General features: G+C 42.2%; 1 protein-coding gene across 1 annotated transcript in view; it reads right to left on the reverse strand.

The window, feature by feature from the left end:
* Positions 1-11628: 11628 nt before the first annotated feature.
* ALX4 (ALX homeobox 4) overlaps positions 11629-14372 on the reverse strand; it is a 76470-nt gene continuing 73726 nt past the window's right edge. Inside the window, exon 4 of the mRNA XM_048486310.1 lies at positions 11629-13918. Coding sequence (XP_048342267.1) covers positions 13595-13918 — 324 coding nt within the window. The 3' untranslated portion in view covers positions 11629-13594. The remainder of the gene's footprint in view (positions 13919-14372) is intronic.

A 14372-nucleotide genomic window follows, 5' to 3' on the forward strand; every position in this document is an offset into this window, starting at 1 on the left:
ATCTGGTGAACTGGATTTGTTCCCCTGTTCCTACAAATGAAGCCTGCTGGGTGATGTTGGGTTAGTCACAGTTTGCTCTGAACTCTCTCAGCCCTGGGTACCTTAAAAGATATCTGTTGTGGGGCGATGAAGGGAAGGAGTTTGTAAGCTGCTTTGAGACTCCTTACAGGAGAGAAAGGCAGGGTATAAATCCGAACTACTACCATGTTTCCCCAAAAATAAGACAGAGTCTTATATTAATTTTTGCACCAAAAGATGCATTAGGGCTTATTTTCAGGTTAGGGCTTATTTTAGGTGAAATTCAGTACCTTCACAATTCATTAAGGTGGGCTCTCGGCAGCCCTATTGCTTCCCTGTCACTGTAATGCAAGCTGCATCCTCATTGGCAGGGAGCGCCCTGCTGGATCACACCATCCTGATCTGTAACTACCGGTAGGGCTTATTTTTGGAGTAGGGCTTATATTTTAAGCCTCCTCCAAAAAGCCTGAAAAATCATGAGAGGTCTTATTTTCAGGAAAACACGGTACTGCTACTCCAACAAACAGTGGTCTGGGGACAGTATAGTTGTTTCATCGCTGATTGTTGATAGACATTTTCTTGCATTATTTGCAAACAAATTCTGTTTTCAGATGGTAGTTGTGCATTTTCCGGGCTGTGTGGTGGTAGATCTTGTTCCTAACATTTTGCCTGCGTTTGTGGCTGGCATCTTCAGAGGTGTATCACAGAGGAAAGTCTGTTACACACTGTGTCTAGTGATTAACCTGGAGGAAAATTGTCTCCTGATCCCAAAATGGTGATCGGCATAATCCTGGGCATGTAAGAAAGGCCAACAAGAGTAAAGCACTGACTCAGTGGCAAAGCCACCAGGGGATGGAGGGGTGCGAACGCACCGGGTGCACCGATTCTGGTCATGTGGGGGGTGGAAAAATCCCCGTGGCCCCCTGCGGCACCCCCCCCGCCCACCCTTCCATGGTGCCCCCCCCACTTACTTTTAGGAATGGAACATCCCAGAGAAGAAGCCTGCCTGCATTGCCTGGGCCTGGTGGGAACTATATTTCCCAGGGGCTCCTGGGAAATGTAGTTCCCACCAGGCCCAGGCAACACAGGCAGGCTTCTTCGGCCTGCTCCTTTCCTAAAAGTAAGTGGAATGGGCTGCCGCGGGGGGGGGGGGGCGCCATGGGGGGCGGGGGGCGAAAAAACCAGAATGTGCACTGGGCGCACTCTGGCCTAACTACGCCTCTGCACTGACTTATATTTTCCTACTCTCCCTGCATGATCTGCCTAAGTTTTCAAAACCAGCATCGCTGTCAAATGGTCATCTAGCCTAATTTTAGATGTTGGGTACAAGCTGAGGAGGAAACTGACCAGAGAGTTTAATGGTCAGGTGAGAAATATGAGACACCTCCTGAACGTCTTGCAGGTGACTTGAAGGAAAAACACCCTCCTTCTAGCATCTTCAAAATAAGGCAATTTTGGCTAAAGCTGCCGCCTGCAACCTGCGGCTCTCCAGATGTTCATGGACTACAAATCCCATCAGCCCCTGCCAGCATGGCCAATTGGCCATGCTGGCAGGGGCTGATGGGAATTGTAGTCCATGAACATTTGGAGAGCCGCAGGTTGCAGACCCCTGGGCTAAAATAAGGTGTCTTGAGAATGTCTTTGGGAAAAAGCTGTGCGGAGTTCCTCCTCAAGACACCTTTTTGGGTATCCTCAGGATGTCTTATTTGTGCTGTGCAGAATTAACCAATAGTATTTGCTTGTCACAGCTCTGTGAATCTCACCAACTCAGCATGTTGAACTAAGAAGTACTCATTGGGCCGGGATTTAATTTCTTCACAACACATATTTTGTGCACACATTTGGAGTATCCTTTACTGCAACTTCAGAGCTTTTTCAGATCAGTGCTATTCACTGTGTGGGTGGAATCAAAGCCATGAGAGACTGAGCCCTATTGTGTGCCACACAGTGAACTGAACCAAGATGGCTGCCTTTATGGCAAGCGACTTCGCCTGGGGCATTAGGCAACCGTGCCAAGCTGTCAGACCTTGTTATTTGAGTGATGGTTGCTCAGTTCACCTCAATTTTGAAGCTGTTTGAAATCACTTGCCATTTCTGTGTAATTTCAGTTAAGAGCAAACTGCTGTTTTACAGTCATGCATCTGCTGATCTTCAGGATTCCAATGCCTGCCAGGTTCTTGTGGCGGTGGCTGTGAAGAAAAGTTGTTTCTCATTAAGGGGATAACAAATGGCAACATCTGAGACAATTAGTTGAAATGGAGCAGTGGTGGTGGTGGCTGAGGCGTAATCCACTGGAGGAAACACAGCACAACACAGCTGCAATAGGTATTCCCAGCAGAAATTCCAGCAGGATTTCTGAGAAGGGATACCAAAGGGGGAGAGGCCCCGTTTGCCAGATCATTTTCCGGACTTGGTTACAATAATTCCTCTCCAAATGTCCTTGACTTTATCCTCATTTGCCTTGATTGCCTGTATACTAGGAGAAACAAGAAAATGCTTGACTCTTTCCTAACCCAACTTCTCTGAGAAACTTCCATGATCTTTTAAAATAGGTAGACATGTAATGGATACACAAGTACTATCTCTGGATCGTTGATTTTGAAATGGAAATCATCTTTGCATCAATTGTACAAAAATGTTAAGAATCTCTTTTTGTATGTGAAACTTTTAAGCTCTCTCCCCAAGGAAGTCTGAATTGTTCCAATATTATTGCCTTTCGAGTATTGGGTGAAAGACAAATGTTATTTCAGAGGGTATTTTTCATATTAGATGTCTGGCTGTGTTTTACTAAACCCCTTGCTAATTCCAGTTATGATTATGGTGTTTCATCTTTGCTTGTGTATATTATTGCCTTATTATTTGTTTGCTTTTGAGTCTTTGAAAGTTGTTTTTGTTTCAGGAATACAAATATTTTTCATAATTATGGTACAATACAGCATGCAATGTAGGAAAGTCACTTTCTGCTTGGGTAATAGACTCTTAAATATGGGTATCTAATTTGAGTAATCTAGAGGGCATGCTTTTCTTCTGTTCCTGTAAACAGAGATGGACTGTTTTCACACAAGAATTTTTCACCACATGGAATTCAGGAAGCTCCCAAATTAAATGGAAGTATCCACTCAATCGTAGGCACAATTCAAGAGCCTTCTGAGGATTTCCCTTTAAATTGGATAAAGCTTCTTTGATCTGGTTCAAAGAAGGAACTGCAGGATGACTACTGGCAGATGCACATTAGTGGATGCTCCATCCACTACAGGGATGGAGGAAGCTAAATTCAAAAAGGTAGACCTAAGCTCTGCATTTCCTTTCTTGGTTTTTGGCCTTTTTTCTTTCCCCGACTGAGTCGTGCTATAGCTTTATAGCTGGAAAGGGAAAAGGGGCTATCAGGCTAATCACTGGCATATGTATATTTTTGAGCCCATACAGTCAAGAGCAAGAGGTTGGACCAGTGAGCAGTGTGGGATTATGGCTACCAATTCTGGATGGGGAAATTCCAAGAGATTTGAGGATAAAGCCTGGGAAGGGCAAATTTTGGGGAGAGAAGGGAACTCAGTGGAATATAATGCCACAGAATGTATCCTTCAAAGCTGCCATTTTCTTCAGGTGAACTGATCTGTGTCACCTAGAGATCAGTTGTAATTCTGGGAGATCTCCAGGCCCCACCTGGAGACTGGAAACCCTAGGAAACCGCCCCATAAACATAGTCTGCCTAGTAAACGTTGTGATGTGATGTGCTTGCACAGAGGTCTACCTTTACCTTTTGGTATAATACAGCAACAAGACACATAATCACTGTACTTCTAGAAAAGACTGCCTTCCATTTTGAAAATTCCTAGTTAGTTGTACTTGTGTTGCCTGATTAAATTGTGTGTGTGTGTGAATGTGGGGGCACTTAGATTCACCTTAAAAACCACTTAGTTGCTTGGAGCAGAGAAGAGAAGGCAGAAGCTGCTAGTAGGGCTTGGAGCTGTGCCAACAGACTCAGCAATTTTTGAGTTCCTGTGTGTGAGAGAGAGAACGCTTTCTTTCTCTCCCCCTCCCCACAAGGGCTGAAGGAGGTGTGTGTGTGTGTGTGTGTGTGTGTGTGTGTACATACCTGCTCAGTTGCTGTGGCGGGGGTGGGGAGGTCCTTCCTGGCTGCTCCATTGCCTTCTGAGATTTGGGGGATGAAGGCTGCCCAGAGGGACTTCTCTGTGGTGGCCCTGATGCTTTGGAATACTCTCCACCAGGAGGTCCACCAGGCACTGGCTCTGCAAGAGCTTAGGTGCCTGGCCAAGATCACCATTGGGGCATATGCATGATTCCTCCTGAGTGGTGCTTCCCCCCTCCTCCCCCATATACTCCCTTTTATTTGGTACCTATTATCTCTGTACCAGCACTATATAATCAGCCTGATTTTTGAAATGTGTTGTGTGGGGGCACTATGGGAGATGAATATGTATTTTTAGGAAGGTTAGGATGGAGGATCGGATGGTTTTAAAAAGTAGATTTTAAGATTGTTTATGATGTTTTATTAATGTACCCTGCCCAAAGACTTTGGTGATGGTTGAGAAATAAGTACACAGATAAACAAAACAAATAAAATAAATTGTCTGCAGTGACAGACAGTGCTTCTCTGTTTGAGACATTTCATCCAAGTTTTGGCATTTTTCTGCAAACCTGGAGGTCCCACAAGTTTGGAGAAAAATCACCCTTCACTCAGCATGGCCCTAGATCCATGGATAAGTATCTGCAGATGGAGGCATATTGAGAATTAAATATATTGATATACAAATTATGCACATACACATTCAAATTATGTATATTATTTGCAATCTAGATTTGAGCCTCAGCAAGAAAAGTTGGTTATAAATAAAATTAAGTAATTAATAAAATGTGACATTTCATTGTGTTCTATTTTGTAATAGCATGTGCCTATCCTGAAGGGTAAAAATGTGGCATACGGTACTTCCTTTTTAAATATATTCAAGCATAGACTCCAGTTAAAACTCACTGGAAATGTAAAGCTCAGGAATGCACAAAAAGGCCAACTCAGTTCATCTCCCTGCCTCATGATTAACTTTCAATTTAAAGAGATATGCCTCACTATAACAGGAAAAGTGGTGGATACACGCAACAAATTCTTATTTGTCTTGGATTAAATACAACACCTAGACACATGGACTCCATATGGCCATAAAGCGATGCATTTGCCATTTTCTCATATGTGCAGAGGCTATGAGTGTTATGTATTATTAAAAGATTAGTCCACTCATGTTTGAAAAGGAAAATGTTTTTTTTTCAAAATCTGAGTTTGCATCATATTAAAAATTACCTTCCAACTTGATGAAATTTCACACCTTAGGTGAATTACAGAGTATTAAATAACCACCAACCTTCTATGTAGAAAATTCAGCATCTGTGTGTGGATTGTCTTTTTCTGCAGTCAGAGTCTGGACTTGACTATTCCCCTCCCTGTGTGGTGAGAGAATAATTTTCTGGGCTTTTTCCCTACAGTTGCATCCCTTGATCCTTTGACTTCACTGGCTCCTAGCCTTGCAAGCATAGATAAGCCAGGAGTGGAATCATTTTAGTGTCCATTTACCACACCAATCCTCTTAACAAAATCTAGAACCAACAGCAGAATGATTTGAATGCTCTTCAAATGGCTGTTAAAAATAACCCAAGTAGCAAGATCATTTTTTAATCTTCATTGAGACGAGGGACTGCAGAAATGGGAAAAGGGAAAGTGCATCCAGCAACCAGTCCTCACATTCAGTCTGAAGCTGACTCTTGTCAGGTACAGGTACAACCTCTGCCAGGAATCATGAGGCTGATGAAAAAATTTATTTTATTTATTTATTTATTTATTTATTAAACTTTTATACCGCCCCATCCTCTAGGGGCTCTGGGCGGTGTTGTATTTTGAAAAGCTGTTACATGATCCTGAGTCAGTTCAGGGAATACCTGTCCCACTTCCTCGTGTTTGTTTCCTTTGAAGCTGTGCTGGAACTATAAACCCCAAAGCAACCTAAATCTAAAAATTCTAAAATACTATTTCATTGCAATCTCAAGAATGGCTGCATTGGTGGTATACCTTCTAAGGCCCAAACTAGACATTACATCTTACTTGAGTAGGGTTGAGATTTCCCTGACCCAACTTGTTTCTTTATACAATAAGACATACACTGGGGAACTAATGTATCCAAGTGTGCTGGGACCTGATTTGACTCATGAGTACCTGGGAACATTAGTTCCCTTATACCATATCTGATTAAGAAGAAAACAGCTGGGGTGGGGAAAGTCTGACGGCTTGTAATAGATATAACGTCTAGTTTGGACCTTAGTCTACTGAAGCCAATAGGTTTAGAAGAGTGTACTTTTTTTCAGGATTCCCCATGTCACCATCTTTGTGCCATATTTCGATTCTAGCAAAAAAGGTGTGCAGACAGGCATTCCCTGAGGTTGTCCCTCAACTATGCATTCTTATGGAGGTCTGCCAAAATGTCACATTTAATTCGTGACTGTCATGAACACCTGCTGCCATGGAAACTCACGGCACCATTGCGGGAAGAAGGGTCTCAGTTTTCAATTAGCATCAGATCAATGGCACAGGGGAAGGGTCTTAGTCTTCCTCTCCACATAATTTTTTGAGCTGGGAGGTGTTATTTGGAGGCTATACTTGCAAAAAAAATAATAAGAAACATTGTAGACATTAGAAGTTTGGTTTGCATGGTGTGGCTAGCTGACTTAAAGCCATTCAAGCCTGGAAAGGCAGAAAGAGTTATATATTATATGCTTTAGCCTGATGAATTCTAATTGGATTTCAGTGTCTTCTGTGTCCCATCCCAAACATTCACAATGAGACAGAGCTTAAGTTCATTTTGTAATAATTTCACTTGAGATATTAATTTTAGCACCCCTTTTCCCTCTGCAAAAGAACACTTTAGGCATTAAAACTATTAATTCAGATATTGTGGAGTCTTATTTCCAATTTTAGCAAAGATTTCCTGTTTGGCCTTGAAATTATTTCTGAAGTTAGTAATCTCAATTGTGTGTGGGTGTTTCCTTGGTAGATACTGGAGAACGCCCACTTCAGTGATAGCCAGAGTGTGTTGATGGCACTAAATTCCACTTGGGTCAGCCAACATTCACCAATGAGTTGAAGGACACATGTGGGTAAATCTTCAGGTTCTAGATGTGGGTGGAACAAATGTAGTATGAGGGAACAGGAGGAAACAAGTGGATCAGTAGATCAATAGTGGAATCTGAGAAGCAAGCCCTTGGTGATTTTCTGCCTTCTGTTAGTCATAGATAGATATTTACTGGCTTAGCCATCCTATGTTCTTAAATATGGTGACGCTGTTCCACACAAATGGGTACAGGAGTAATTTTGATGCACTGCTGTCACCGAAGGCTGTTTCTCACATAGTGATTGGCATGTGTATGTGCCCAATCCTGCAGGGGATATCTGAATATAGAAACAGCCTTCTCTATACTTCACCAAGGGGAGATGAATTTAACTGTGTTTCTGCCAGTTTGGGGTGATGTTTAGAGTGTCAGACCATGGTGTTCATTGTGTATCAGCATATTCTAATCACTTCAAGAAGTCCACCGGGGAGCACCAATGATATGACAAGCCCACCCCCACCCGCTTTCTCCCTTCTGTGACCAGATCTTCACTTCATCCACCAGCAGCCTAACCTTCACCAAAATGCTGACTGGCTCAAAGTTTGCCTGCAGGATGTTCCTGTTGCTGTTTCTTGGCTGCTAAGACTCTCTAGAGGCAATGGGGCTGTGAGCTGCCACCTGTTGTTAATCTAGCCTTGTTTAATCCATTCTGCTCTGTGTCAGCGGTTCAAAAGGGCACTGTTAGTATTTTTTGCCAGCTTCAATTAATGTGAGATTTTGGAGGCCCCCTCCGATCACATTTCATCTGTCATGAGTCAGGAACAAAATAGACAGATTTCAGTTGGGAGCAGAGAAGAGACATTTTATTGCAACTAAGAATGACAATGTATATTTGGGCCGCCTAAGGCAGAGTTTAGGGTGTGTTTTGCTGGGTCAGGAAGACCTTTTTCTTCTGTTTAATTTATGACACTGAAAATTTCATCTCTCTGTCTCATATAAGGGGGACAGGGAAGACAGGATATAAATGCAATAAATAACTTTCAACAAAATTTAAGAAAAAAGATGCAAAGTGGTTTGTTCTTTTTTAATATTACAACATAATGAATTTGCAATACATATCTGTATAGGCAGTAAAATTGTATGGCACAACATCACACAGCAATTTTGATGGATTTTTCTCCATTCCATTCTTTTTTTTTTCTTGAACTTTCTTTTCCATCAACTGTATATTTTAATATATTCTGCCCCAGGCCATTAAGCTAAAGAAAAAAATGGTTTTATACAAGGTTACAATATTTTACAACAATAATATTGACTGAGGTTTGTTTTCTTTGCAATCTTTCTTCCACTCTCACTTTCAAACACTGCACACCCAAAAAACCCGATATATTATTAAACATGAAAACCATCCTTCAACGTCAGTAGTATAAAAGTCCTAGCACTCTGTGTGTGGAGAGAGGGTTGAGTAAAACCTCACCTGAAATCTGCTGTTACGCATGGGAGGGGAGATGGGCCATGTGTTGGCTTCCCTGCAATGCCATCTGTAAAGTTGAAAGCAGTTAAAAGACTTTCATCTGTTCAGCCTAACTCTGCCCCAGTTCCCATTTGGGCTTAATTTTTTAATTCTAAGTGTTTGCTTTTTCACTGTGTCAGTCAAAGCAGCAAAATAAACAGAGTTCTCAGCTGCTGTGTCTGCCTGATTATTTTTCAAACCGTTTCCAGGAAACTACCTTTTCCACCATTGTTTGTTTTCAAAGCATTTTACAACATACTGTGAAATCTTGGTGTACTCGGAGTTGAGGAAAAGCCACCAGAACCAGATATAGGAATATCATTGGAAAGGACAAGTATATAGCACACTTAACAACCCTGCTCAGTATTTAGTTTCACTGGATGAATAAGATCATAGCTGTTGAATTACCAACTGAAAGGATGTTTTCTGATGCATATTCAGAGCATCCAGTACTTGCACATCTTCTGTGTGTGTATTGGGGACGGACGGATGAACTGCAGGACTGGCATAGATAGTACATAAACATAGATTTAAAGGTTTTTTAGTGCCATTAATGACAATCTCTGGCCTAGAATGCATTACAGTAAACATTTTTGCATGTTTAAAGTTAGAATGAAAACTTACATATCCTGAATATGTTTGCAACTAAAGCAGCCGCCCTGTGTTAAATTTTCTTCCCTCTCCCTTTAATGTTTAGGCATGTTTACTCATGTTATCGTCTCACCTACCTCAGTACCTACCATGAGATGGTACAATGATGGTGAATAGCATAACGTGGAATGCGCTAAGGGTCACAACTGCACACACTAGTGTTATTTGGCTGCTGATCTGTGTTTAGCTCTGTCTAATGGGGAAAGACGATGGAGATTCAGTTGCACATATTGGACTGAGTTTGGAAATGGTTTGACCCATGGGCCAGAACTCTACTCAAAGCACCTCGAAACACCATTTGAAGTCGGTTTTACTTTTGTTGCACTGTACACTAAATATGTACTGAATCACTCACATGCAAGTCTGTTACTAAGTAAACTTCAGCAGGTGGTAAGTCATCAACAGAATCTGTTCTTACATTAAGTATGCCTCAAATAATTTGCTTTTGGAATCATCCAACATATGCAGTACTAAAGGTACATTAACGCACAATTGTGTATGCGTTATGTAGCCAACATAACTAGGTTTGTTGTAATTAAGTAATTATTTGCTACTTAACCAGGTTGAAATCACATGGCAACTATTTGGACTTGGCTTTGGAATTCTAAGGTGGCAGCAACATGAAAAGCATACAGTTTTTTTCTGATGCTGTTACCACTAACCCCTCACAACTAGAGGCATATTGGATAGCATATGTAGCCATTGCCAAGTGATATCTGCCAAGTGATATCTGGCTGACACAAGAAATCCACACCCCAAGAGATGTCAGTCTTAGCTGTAATCAGTACTTCAACAACAGGCACAGTTGGCATGCATACAAAATGTATTTTCCTAGGAACTCACACACACACAAATGATTATTAGACAAGGATAATATGCACACACTTCGTGTCTTGCATGAGGATTCACATCTAGCTATAACTTACCTGACTGCCCTTTCATTTTGACACAAAAGCAAGATTACTGCCATTTCCCTATGTAATTATGGAGCTTTGGTTCCCTGCCTTTAAAATGTATGACCCAATGGATGATTGTCATGGATAGAAAGGGGGCACTTTTTGCTAATCCCCTCTTGCTATTTCTTCCCTTCCTGTCTCCCAGAAGCAATGTTTCAGGTAGCATTTGGAGCTGCAGGTGGAGAGAGGAGGCCAGGCCATTGTACTGTATGGACTAGTGGATCTCAAGCCATCCTGTTGATTATGGTGAGCACTGTAAAATGGGGCTATACAAGTGTCACAGACATCTCTTTGATGCTGCAAGTGACATTGTCAGTCTGAGAAAAACCACATCTTAATAAGACAAAAAGCTCTAGGGCCTCTTCCTTAGACAAGGCACACTTTTTTTCAATATAACACCATTGTGATAACACTCATAACTGTTAGGTTGGCCAGAATGTTTTCAGTGTTTCGTCCGTTTTTGGCCTGCAGGGGGCGCAGTTTTTAGGCTAACAGCACCAAAAATTCAGGGATTTTTCAGGAGACTCAGGTTTGGTGAGGTTTGGTTAGGGAGTCCAAAGTTATGGACTCCCAAAGGGAGTGCCCCCATCCCCCATTGTTTCCAATGGGAGCTAACAGGAGATGGGGGTATACCTTTGAGGGTTCATAACTTTGGACCCCCTGAACCAAACTTCACCAAATTTGGGTGGAATCATCAATAGGGGCTCACGAAGATACTCTGAAATGTTGGTGCCACTATCTTAATAATTGCACCCCTGACAACAGGAACCCCCTAAATTTCCCCAGATTCTCCTTTTAAATCCCCTCTTCCTTCCAATGCTTGTTTTCTTTCTTTCTTTTATTCTCTCAATGCTAATAAAAGTTATAATTATGATGATGATTAAATCCACCCCCTTTGGCATGGATTTAAAGGGAGAATCTGAGGTCCTCAGTTTAAACATTGAAAGTGATGCTGTTTCAGGGTGGGGGAGAATCCACCCCAAAATAGCATCACTTTCAATGTTGTTTAAACTGGGGACCCCAGATTCTCCCTTTAAGGTGGACTTAAAAGGAGAATCTGGGCTCCCGAGTTTAAACACCATTGAAAATGATGCTGTTTGAGGGTGGATTCCAGCATCACTTACTTAAACTAGAGAGCCCAGATTCTCCTTTTAAATCCACCTTAAAGGGAGAATCTGGGGTCCCCAGTTTAAATAACATTGAAAATGATGCTGTTTCCCACAATTGGGGGGACTGGATACAACACCATAAAATGTTTTCATAGCAGTAATAAAACATTTTGAATGAATTTTGAAATTGTTTTCAAAAAAATATTTCTGTGTGGCATGGCCCATTGCTGTGTTCAGATTTGTGTCGGGGAATGTTCTATAATGTGATGGTGACTTTGAAATGACCTTGTGGAAAAATAATTGTTTGGTCACGGTGGGGGAGAGTGGCTGCCCAAGGGGGGGCATCAAACTCAGGTTTTGCCCAGGGGTCCAGTTTGCCTAGATACGCCACTGTTCCTATTCCAGGGCCATTTGCAAGCCAGAAGGCAGGTGGAAATTTGTACTTCAGGCATGACTCAGAGCAAGCTAAGTTTTGCTCTGAAGTCCAACTGAACCCGAGTACATTTCAGAGCTTGTAAGGCAGCTGCTTACTTAAGGAAGGGAAACCACTTTAGTGAAGCTACCACTTCAGTAAACACCCCTTTAAAATAAGATGAACAGTTAAAGGATCATCCTATGTAGATGTAGCTCTATGTTTCAGAAGCCACAAAACCCAAACGTTATTAAAAGTCTTGCTTTTTGCCTGGCTGAGTTGGATAGAATCTCAACTGACCTGAAACAAATCTTCTTTGATCCAACTACAAGGCAGAGGGTCCTGGGATCTCTCTGATGAATAGGAGGTAGATCTATATCTGCAAAAGGCTTTCAGTTGAAAACATTTGCAAGGAAGGAAATCACCTTAAGCTTTATTTCCTAAAACATCTCTCTGGCACCCACTGTAGATCTTGGGAAGGAACAGCTTGTGTTTAAGAAAGGAACAGTTTAATGAGAACTCTGGGAAGACAATGTCCCAAGTCTATTCCCACCCCACCCACTAAAAACAGCCATTTGTGTATAGTTCTTTAACTGAAGAAAGCCTTCATTATAGTAATCATGGAGACTTTCTCTTATTGGCCAGAGATTTGTGAATGAAATAACTATCTAGAAAGAGAAAATCGGCATAACTTGACCTTCTTTCCAGTTAAATGTAACACCAGAGAAGATATGGATAACAGTTCCTCCTCTGCTATTGCCCATGGTCTTCTCCCAGATGACTTTTCACTCAAGCCAACACCCAAACCTGTTAAGGCTGCACTCAACTGATAGTAATTTCTCCCATAATTGACTAAGTGCTGATAGCTTTAAACAAAACTGTGTGTGAGAGAAGCAGAAAAGGAAGAAATACCAATGCATGCAGGGGTTTGCCCTCCCAATCCTGTGGATTGTACCACCTAGGTCTGGATCAGTTCAGGACACTTGTGTGGTATGGCTGCCAAGTTGATGGTTCCATCTGTACCTTTCATTCTGTGTTGAATCAAGAAACAGCGCAGCTGGGGCTTTTCTCTGCCACTTTTCTCTGACTCCACCTTTGCCTGCTATGCAGTATACCTGAAGTCCTGTTCATTAGATGGGAGAGGGACAAGCTGAAAGGAGCTGGGGAATCCATAATGGCCTTGTCTCTTAACTTTGTGGGGAACTGAAGTGCAGGGGCAATTCTTGGATTGAAGTCTGTTACCCCGACTGTATCTCATAAGATTGTCACACATGCCAAATCAGCACGCCTTACACACAACACATGCACATTTCAGTCTGAAACTGGCTCACAGCAATGGCAACCATATTTTTCAGGCATTAGACATCAGAACTCTGTCCAAAACATCAACATAAATATTACGGAGGAAGGTCATGTGTGGAACAACCAACTAAAACCTCTGGTTTGAACAGCTTTTTTTTTAGACGTACAATTTGGACATTATAAAAGACAAGGGACACATTACAGTCTTTTGTCATGAGCAAGCAGAAGAATGACAGCATAAGGGAAACACATTGCAGGAACAGTAAAATCAAGTTTGCCTGGTCATTTGAAACTCCTGAAATTTCCTTACACGTGACTGGTTTCACGGACTCACAAACCCTCAAATGCTTAAAATACTCCAAGTATGGTAATATATGTAATGCTATGATACCTAGGGTAGCTAAAAGTGCTGCATTCCAATATCTGAGGAGGGTACAGGCTGTCTGGAGTCCAAGAGTGGATGGATTGGTTCATCTCTCCTGTTCGCTTTGTCAGTGTCTGGAGGATAATGGCTGTAGCCCTGTCATGTTGCCCACGATATGGCCGCACTATGCTCCTTTGCTTTCATCCGCAGGGCTGCAATGCTGGAGGACTTGCGGTCAGGCTCGCCATTCAGCTCATAGCCATTGATGCCAGGGCTGATGCCAGTGCTGCCAAAGAGGCTGCCCATGTGAGTCTGTCCCACATGGCTGCTGGGACCAGAGACGCTCAGGAATTCGGAGACTCCTCCCGCTGTGTGGGGATGTGCATGGGGGGACATGCAAGAAGGCACTGAGTCACATGGCACTACGCAGGCAGGCACAGGGGAGGCAGCACCATTGTTGCCAATCCAGGATGGGTTCTGGATCTAAGAGTGGGGATGGGTGGGAAAAATTGGTTATCTCACATTGGTTTGTCTAATAGTTCTCAAAGTGTAAACATGGCCTCACCAAAGACAAGCCAGTCTAGGTAGTATGTGCTTGTCTATTACTCTTCTAGACAATATTCTTTGAGTCAAGCAGACCCATTCCCAATGAAATGTGGGCATCTGTGCAGGTTACGTGCAGCCCATTAAACTGACTGGCAGTTTTGATGATCACTGGTGTTCTAATTTTTTTACAAGCTTTTTGCTTCCTTGCGGTCATTTCCATGGCAGTCATAAAACATGCTACACGCTCCAATTTCTCTCTTTCCTCCTAATCTAACCCAGTTCATATGTGAGGTTTACCATGCTGTAAAGTATTTTCACATGACAGGCTGAAGTTGGTTTTTGTATTTCTCCCGTCTGTGATGTGAATGCAAAATGTACATTGGCTAAAATG

Source organism: Sphaerodactylus townsendi, linkage group LG02 (genome assembly GCF_021028975.2).
Source record: "Sphaerodactylus townsendi isolate TG3544 linkage group LG02, MPM_Stown_v2.3, whole genome shotgun sequence".
Lineage (NCBI taxonomy): Eukaryota > Metazoa > Chordata > Lepidosauria > Squamata > Sphaerodactylidae > Sphaerodactylus > Sphaerodactylus townsendi.